Source organism: Poecilia latipinna, unplaced genomic scaffold, assembly GCF_001443285.1.
Source record: "Poecilia latipinna isolate Pla-1442-1.1 unplaced genomic scaffold, P_latipinna-1.0 Scaffold545, whole genome shotgun sequence".
In the NCBI taxonomy this organism is placed as follows: domain Eukaryota; kingdom Metazoa; phylum Chordata; class Actinopteri; order Cyprinodontiformes; family Poeciliidae; genus Poecilia; species Poecilia latipinna.
This window is the reverse complement of record NW_015113161.1, coordinates 300452-309448: the sequence shown is the minus strand read 5'-3', so window position 1 is coordinate 309448 and position 8997 is coordinate 300452. Positions and strand designations below refer to the sequence as shown.

Here is an 8997-nt window from a genome sequence, read left to right as displayed (position 1 = left end):
ATATAATGCAATAATCCAACTGCAAAGGACCCAAAGGTTGGGATTACCAAATCAAACCAAAAAAAAAAAAAAAAAAAAAGCATCACATCAGTCCAAACTGAACTCAATGAATATTCCTCATTTCAGGAGGCAGCCATGTTGACATCGGCAGAATCTGTGAATGAGGATGGAGCTGGGGCGGCTGTAACGGTTGCCGCGGAGGCTGAGGCCCCTGTCAGGGTCTGAAGAGCCGCAGCGGGCTCGGCGGGACGAGCAGGAACCGGTTTGGCGAGCTTCATGGGAACAAAGACATTGGAGGCGCAGTGTTCGCTCAGATATTCGCCTCCTTTCTCCTCGTAGTCCTGCCGGCTAATCCAGCCTTCTGCTCCTGCTGCGGCTGGATGCTCCAATGCCCAGTCCCGCGCTCCGTACCAAGCATCCAAGCCCGGCCGGGTTGCCATGGTTACCTGTGTAGGCAGGTAAAATTATATTATATACAGATTTTTTTTTTTTTTTTTTTTGTCGCCCGGTTTCAATTCAAAGCAATTTTGCTCGTCAAAATCTGCATTATGCGTCACAACGTGATTTGCATTATTTTAAAAGTACATTTTGAAATGTTAACCTTGAAGTGAGACTGGAAGGGCCTCAGTGCCAGCAGCTCCCTCTCCACCCGCTCCTTCATGCCAGGGTGCTGCATGTTCCCTCCCGTCAGAAACACATTGCTCACCAGCGCCTCCTGCTGCTCAGGAGTGTATCTGTTTGTGGTAAAACAAGTTTATATGTAAAGTTCCAATAAAACTGCATGAATTTCCATAAAATAAAACGCTGTTGTGGATTATTTTAAAAGAAACGGTTCTTTTTGGCCACCCGATTACAATGCAAAGCAGTGAGGGGTTTTCTTACTGCAAGTGGATCTGTAATATTGTGCTGTTACCTTGCTAGAACATACTGCAGCGTCTCCATCAGTCCCATCTGGTCTTCTCCAATCAGAGAGGGCTGGAACAGGATTTCCGGACAGCGCAGCCTCTCCGTCCCCACAAACAGCTGGTGGTACTCGGCCATGTTGAAGGCGGGCTGGAAAACAGATCGAGCTCATCCTTTTACGTCCCGTCCCAACGTCTGTTTTTCCCCGAGCAAAGTCCAGAGCACGAGCAGAAAACTTGACTAAAAGTTTACTTGCAGGCACTCCTCCACACTCTGAGGCCCGTCAGCACAGCGTTAATGAAGCTCCCATGTATTTATTAGAGAATCTGCAGTGTCAGTCTGCCACTACCTGAACGACGCCGGCGGATTTTTCTGACAGCGGGTCCTCGGGGAAGTCTGAATCCATCAGTGCCACTCCGTCTCCTTCATCCACCGGCTGCTCTAACTCCGATACCTGGCAGAGAGCGAGAGAACAGCCTCAGGCGTCATGTCAGCCACAGATAATCCACTGCAGCAGGCGGGAACAAATTCTGCACATTCATTAGGAGTCTTAACAAAATAATAATAATAAAAATTAAAATAAAACTAGGTCATCTAATTTTTTAGACTACAGATGAAGCTTGATCACTAAGAATGCTTCTGACTTTTACCTACTCAGGCATTTGCATACCCACTGTAATGCAAAGCAGTGGAAATATGGAATCTGCTCATTTTACATGGTTCGTTTATTTACGTACAGTGCAAAGAAAAAGTGCTTCATCTCTGTTTCACTTTAACAAACTAATCCCACAAAGATAACCCGAATGAATACATAATTCAGTTTTCACATTATTATTTCACTGATTAAGGAAAGGAAATAGTTACTCAAAACCTTAAGAAGAAAAATCAAGGTCCAGCTTCATGTACATGTTCAAAACTGTATCATGTTGATCTTACAAAGCTAACAAAGTTGGATTCTCCCGTAAACATAGAGTGAACTGCATCGGTTTCTGGTGACTCCTGTCTGTCTTTGACGTGCGTCCAGCTCGTGTTTAGAGAGCAGCTGAAACACCAGTCATTAACTTTTATGCTGTTCAAAGCAAAATTTAAAGTTTATGAAGCAGGAGGACCATTTTTTTCTGTTGATCTTGTTACAGATGTGTTTTCAATAAATCACATCCAAACAGAGAGACAACATACCAGGATTGTAATTAAGGATTAGTTGATGATTAGTTGAGACAATCATCAACCAATCTACTAACCAAATAATCGTGAATAGGGACTCAAAAAATGGCAATTTGCTGAAGGAACAACACCCTCAGAGAGGTAATTAAGCCAGAACTGTACAAAAATATAAACATTTAGCACTTATGAAAAATAGAAACCTTTGTCTGTAAATACATCCATACTCCTCAAGTGGCATGACTTTAGCTGGTTGAAGTTTTTTTAATTTTTTTAAATCTACTAACCAACCTTTTCTATCCAAGTATTAATTGGTTGATCCAATAAATAATCACCAGATTATCCATACACTGTATTGATATTAAGCCAAACAGAAAGGGCTGAGCTTTTCACATGTTGACGTATTTTTTAACTTTGCCACAACAGATCACACATATGCTAAGAGAAGGCTATGCTGATGCTTCATCAGTGTCGATAACATGTTTATTTTCTAATTTAGTTGAATTTTCTGTGCTTTTACTTTGTACAGACTCTAATGTTTAAATGATACATCGACAGCTGAAGAGAAGAAGTCGTACCTCCATCTTCCCCTCCGCTCCGTCGCTCTGCAGCAGCTTCAGCCTCCCCTGCTCCACTGCAAGCTGCAGCTTGTTGATGTACGACTGCAGCTCCTCGGCTGAATCCATGTTGAGCTCCATGAGGCTTTTGTGGAACTGATCCAGCAGGCCGTCCTCCAACAGCTCCTGCACACACAATGCTCTATGATCACTTGTGCTGCGCAATGACTCAACAATGGCAACTTTTAGAATTGCAGTTTGTTCGGCTTTTGGTTGTTGCTGCAGTGTTGAAATCACTGAGTAAGCAAAGTATGTTTACATCAGAAGTGGAACAACATATTTTGTTAGTGATTAATAAAAGTAGTTTGAAAATATGTTTAAAGAGTTGGAGAACTTTATTTATTTATTTATTTATTTACATATTTAGAGTAACAATTACTTGTACGGCCAAAAGTCGGTCCAGCCTCTCTTGATCCTGCTGCAGCTTCTCCTCCCGCCGGCGAGTGTTGATCTCCTGAAGTCTTCGGAGCTGCTGAGCTCGCCTCTCTTGCCGCTCCTCCGCACTCACGCAGCCACCTGGCACCTTCCCAGAGAAGGGAAGCTGTATCCGGTGAACCTCCCGCTCATAAAACTCCGGGCAGCGCCACTTCTCCAGCTCTGTAGACCATGCACAACAAAGGGATCAAATAAAATACATAAAAATAAGATGTTGGTACGTTAATCTGTGTTGTACCTTCGTGATAATCCACGGCGGCGTAGCTGTGCCTATGCAGCAGTTCCTCCATGCGGCTCAGTGTGATGGCGGCGAGGTGACCTGGATATTTCAGCTGCAGGAGGCGCTGCAGGTAGGAAGCCGCCTGACTTCCAGCCACGTTCACACGTTTAGAGTTCACAGCGTCCAATCTGAAATCAAAAATCGCATCCGGTGAAACAGGGAAAGGCTGCATTAAGTGACAGCATAACACAGTCAAAATACGGTGGAAGTACTCAGGATGATGTCTGCGTGTGCCGAGGCTCACCTGCCGTTGACGACAGGCAGGATGTGAGAGCAGTGGTAGCCAGAGGACAGGATGATGCCGGTGTTTGGTCGCTGCAGGTTCCTCTGATTGTTGTTGTAGTAGAAACTGTACAAGCCGTCCACGCCATAAGACACAAACGGGACGCGGTAGCACTCGAACAGCAGCTCTGACATCATCTGCCGGCAGTGCAGCGGGTTGCAGGGGGCCTCTGTCATCAGGATGGGATGCTCCACACTGCCCTAGATGTGAGAGAATCAGAAACAAAGTCAGCTAAACTCATTTTTACAATTTATGCAGAAGAAATAAAGGTATTAATGAAATCTAAATGGCATGTTTTATTTTTATTTTAGTTTTTACAGTTTGAGAAATTATTTGAAAATTTATGTCATTCTTGTTTGTTCTTTGAATCACTTTTTACAGGCTGGTTAAGCTCTACCAGCACAAAATGTGAATACTTGTCATTTCTTTCCTGGAATTACAACAAATTAATCGGTTCATCCATTTTCACCGAGTTTCATCGTGTTTCCCTGACCTCCGAGCTGAGCCCCAGGTGTGTGAAAACATAGTCCAAGATGAGCTCCTGGATCTCGAAGTTCACCACCACGTTGCGGTCGAACTGGCTCTTGAGCAGCCACCGCAGCAGCTCCAGATTCGGGATGTCGTTCCCTATCTGGGTTTCGCTGCGGGCGGCCCCTCTGCTGCGAGCCGCCACCGACCTGAAAAGCAGCCGCGGAGAGTCGAACTCCGCCGCCGGAGCCGCCCAGCCGGCCCGAGTCTTAAAGGAGCCGTTGTCTATCACTATCGGGGCCGCTGTGGGGGTCATGCACTGGGCCGGGAGCTCAAAGATTGGGTCTGGGGACGTTTTACAGTCCTGGAAGGAGAAGATTTGACACACCGGTTGGTCTTTAGAAGCCATATTTGAAATGTGTCACAGCAAAATACACCCGTGTTAAAACTAGATGTTGCCAACTATTAGTTCCCAGTTGCTTTTAACTGTTTCAGTGTAAGAAATAATGACTGAAAACGTTGCTCATCCTCCAGGCCGTCGGGTGACATGGGATAATAAAAAAAAATAAATAAATAAATAAAAATCGTGGCCACGAAATACTAAGTCGTTCCCACGAGTTATGTTAGGTCGTGGCCACGATTTTTATTTGTATTTTTTTTCTCCCACGTCACCAGTCGGGCTCCGTACTGTACAACATATCTGATTTCCATATATTAATACATGTTTTCTTCAAAAATAAATCGTTTTACCTAAAGCAGTAAACTCACGTCTTCTGTCGATAAAATTTCAAAAATATATATTTTATCACTGCAGGGGAGGAGTCTAAGAGCGTCCTGTTAAATTAACCTGTTTTTCATTTATGCTTTTTAAAGCAGATTTTAGGATTGTCTAATTACTTGTACAATAATTCTTGGATTCTCTGGGGAATTAATATGATATGACACAAAACTATAAGGTCACTTTTCACTTTTTCTCACTTTGGCCTGGAACTGTAATGATTATATTTTACCACCAGAGGTCGCACCAAACCGATTTGAATTAGATTTGACTCAAAGAAACGGTTTATTTTATGGTACTAGAGAGGTCTGCTTCCGTAAGGAAGACTACAGTTCTACAGTTCATATGAACAGCCATATTCAAGTTAGATATTTTTTTCTGAAAACTCTGATTCTTTCTTACATGTTTTCCCCCCCCTTATTTTCCATTTCCATTATCATCTTGAATGCAAAAATTGAAGCTACAGATTAAATCCTGTACAAGACTTTGGGGCAGTGTGTGGTTGCGGGATAGTGGATGGTGTTCAGACTTTGCATTTAGGTTATGGATTGCAAGCAGTAATACTTTCAAATAGTGAATTACTGTCTGTCTTGACTATAAAGAGCTGAAGCGTCAGATGTTTCTGAAGAGAACTGTTGTGCGTTTCAGTCCAGCCTAGGTGTCAGTAAATGAAGGAAATAGACATTTCACACACTGTTTCAGTTTCATTTATCAAAAACTCAACAGGAACTACACACATCCCTAATCTTTTCAGAATTTTTAACCATTGAATTATCTAGAAATGTGTTATTAGATGAATGTGATAAACGTAAGATGGCAAGAAGTGAATGTTTCTGGATGGGTTTATTTCCTAGACAGCACAGATATTGAGAGGCAAGATGAAAAGTAAGAAGGGTGTGCGAGTGTGTGTTTATGTGTGGGTGGGTGCCTGTGTGTTGTGGGCGGTTACAGTATGAGGCATGATGTTGTGTCACTGAAGCCCGTGCACAGTTCACTGCTCAGGCACAAAGCTCTAAGTGAATGCGTCCCTCTCCTCCTGATGCTAATAAGCAGATCTGGGTCACCTCACCCTCTTAGACACACGTGCATGGATGCACACACACTCACAACTGCAATCTTACCATCCACCCACACACAGACACACACACACACACATGCATGCATGCAGACATAAACTAAAAGAAAAAAAAAAAGAAAAAAAAAAAAACACCCTGTCTACTCTCTATTTAAACACACACACACACATATGGGGGCTCTGATTCCTCCGGGGCGGCTGGACATGACATGGTGCTGCTGTCTGCGTACACCGCTCGCAGCTCTCTGCTTGTTGTGCTTGTCATCCAGGCAGCGGTGATGAGGCACGAGGGAACAAACAGCCTACAAGCGCTGTGGGACTGCCACGCATGATGCCGAGCAGCCTCCATTTTGTGGAGGAATGAGCAGACCGCTGGTTCTCTCTGACAAGGAAGAGGAGAGTGAGAGAGAGAGAGAGAGAGGGGGGGGGGGGGGGGGGGGGATCATGTCAGGCTCAGTTCTGATGAAATGACTCAGTAGCATCTATCAGTTACTCCAGTTTAAATTATTCAGTAAAATCATTTGTATTTATTCGAATGTTACGGTTTTGACAGTACACCATTTTGATTCCAGCACCCCCTTCCACCTTTCTCTATCCTCCCCCTCGCCCACCCTCCAAAAAAAGAGTCCTCTTAAAGAGATGAAGAGCTGACAGGGATCATCATGCATGTCATTCTGATGTTCGATTCTATTGTAATAGAATCATGAATACAGAAGAAAAATCTGTATTGTGAAATTTACTCAGATTTACAGTACCTTGCAACAAACATTGTTTCCACATTAGAACAAGATTTTCTTGCATTTTAGTGGAATTTTATTTGGTCCTAAACAAAGCAGCACATATTTGTGAAATGGAGGAATGATGACGTTAAAATCTGCAAAGTGTGGCATGCATCTGTATTCAGTCACCCGTATAGATGGGATTGTAATCCCATGTAAGATTATGCACGTGTCATATTAATCCACTGTGAATTTGCATTACCAGATAATTAGTACAATCACATCTTTAATGTCAGAGTGAACTGAACTAACGACTAATTAGAGCCAGTAATTTTTGTTTTATGAACAAAAATCAAAGGGTAGCTGTCTGAGTTATTGGATAAATCCCTGTGCGACTTTGTGTAAAGGTCACACAAAGTCCGCCAACACACTCTACGACAATGAAAGGTTTCCCTTTGTTCAGTTGATCTATATCAGCAGCTAAATCAAAAAGAGGAAGTAGAAGCAATTTAAAAAAAATACCTTGTGACTTTTTTTAAAAATTCTTCAGAGAGAAACATAATTCTTGGTAGCCATGTTTAGATCCAGTTATTTTAAATCAGTGAAACAGTTTTGTCTTCGAAGCAAACATCGTGACGCAGGAAGACAAGATACTTTTACGCCCAGCTGTTTATTCACATAGAGCAATTTGGTTTCAGAAAACACTCAAACTGAAAGAAGGCAGCAAAAAAGAAAGAAAAAAGCAATTTCATTGAATGAATAAAAATATTATCACATTTATCAGAACAGTTTTCTGCTGTTTTTGAAGCTCATTCACAGCTTTTGTTTTTTGTTTGTTATTTACCTCTCAGTTTAGGTCTTATATCTGATTTTGACACAGTGCAAGTAAAACCAAAGAAAAGAGGAAATGGGCAAGACAAAAAGAACCATCAAGTCAATTAAAAGTCCACAGCAGTACAGTATCTGAAAGTCACGTCTTCAAGAACCAAGAGGAAGAAAAATCCCATCCAGAGCTCACAAAGGAGCCGAGGGATTTGTCATGAGCCCTGATTTATCGGAGTTAAAGTATTTGTGCATTTTTTTTTTTTTGGGTGTGTGTGTTTCAAACACAATTTTCATTCAATTTTAAACTGGTTCTTTGTTAACTGTGCACCACAGTACAGCTCTGAATAACTACAAGCCACTTGAATCAAATCTTGTCGGTTCAAGTAATCTGTGAAACTACTTTGTTTCACATGAACATGTGTAAAAGTTTAAAACAATGGAATCCAGTGAGAAAGTAAGGTAAACTTGTTTTCTTTTCAGTATCAAAATACTGTTTGTGTATCTATTTATTTAATAGATACACAAACAACACCAGGCTTCTGCAGAATTTTACACACACGGATTAAAAAAAAAAATCTTAGAAATTGACTTTTTAAAGAGGACAAAACCTACATAGTTTTGAAACTGTATTCTCCATGTTGTTGAGATCTGGGAAGCTTGATGTTCATGCACAACCAGGTATCAGTTCATTACATCTTGCACGCACACACACACACACACACACACACACACACACACACACACACACACACACACACACACACACACACACACAAAAACCTGTGTGGGAAGGGCACCAAAACTGTCTCTGGTCCAAGAACCCATATCCTTCAATACCATTGTTCTACTTTTTATTTAAGTTTGTTCCCATCAAACTGAACTCCTCTTCCTCAGGAGTTTGTGGTCTCTCTGTCGGTTTTCTCAAGCCCCCCTCAAAGCAGCAGTCATTAAAAATTAATTGTGAAAAATGAACAAAACTTACTGAAATGGCTAATTCTACCTTTATATTTTGCTTTTACCAAAAGCTTCCTCACAAAAGACTTTGTGGTTTGATAATCCACCCCCGGCCCCCCAGATTTAAAGATTTAAAGTTTACCCCCCTTTAAATCTGAACGTGCAGACACACACAGTCCAATTACAGTGGCCATGGCAACTATCAGAGATTATTGCTCTCAGTCAGCGCTGCACGGCTGTCAGTGGAGGCTGTAAGCCTCTGCACACACACGCACACACACATTAACACTTAACGCACACCCACTGAAGACTCCTTCTTCTTTGCACACTCGGAGTCTGAATTAATCCGAGCCTCAGTCACCAAACCAACCCCAAAGTCCTTTGTCAGAAAATCTTGTAATGAAGTGTTTTTTCAGTAGTGAGGCTTTTTTTTTTTTTTTCTTTTTTTTTTTTTTTTTTTTTAAATTTTTGTATTTTTTATTTTCCCGTCCCTTTTCGA

General features: G+C 41.9%; 1 protein-coding gene across 1 annotated transcript; it reads right to left on the bottom strand.

The window, feature by feature from the left end:
• Window positions 1–6: 6 nt before the first annotated feature.
• On the bottom strand, window positions 7–4660 carry actr5 (actin related protein 5). The gene is made up of 9 exons (XM_015041348.1): window positions 4173–4660; window positions 3641–3879; window positions 3355–3524; window positions 3061–3278; window positions 2643–2807; window positions 1253–1357; window positions 914–1053; window positions 602–734; window positions 7–446 (listed from the first exon to the last, which is right to left on the bottom strand). Exons 1-9 carry the CDS (start codon window positions 4554–4556, stop codon window positions 123–125), a joined length of 1878 nt encoding a protein of 625 aa, XP_014896834.1. The 5' UTR covers window positions 4557–4660; the 3' UTR covers window positions 7–122.
• Window positions 4661–8997: the final 4337 nt, after the last annotated feature.

Bases quoted from the DNA above. Each gene is read 5' to 3' on its own strand.
- actr5 (XM_015041348.1), bottom strand. From the start codon at position 4,556: ATGGCTTCTAAAGACCAACCGGTGTGTCAAATCTTCTCCTTCCAGGAC. The intron at 3,525-3,640 runs GTGAGCCTCGGC...TTTTGATTTCAG, and splicing joins CTGCCTGTCGTCAACGGCAG to ATTGGACGCTGTGAACTCTA. The intron at 447-601 runs GTTAACATTTCA...CTGCCTACACAG, and splicing joins CCTTCCAGTCTCACTTCAAG to GTAACCATGGCAACCCGGCC.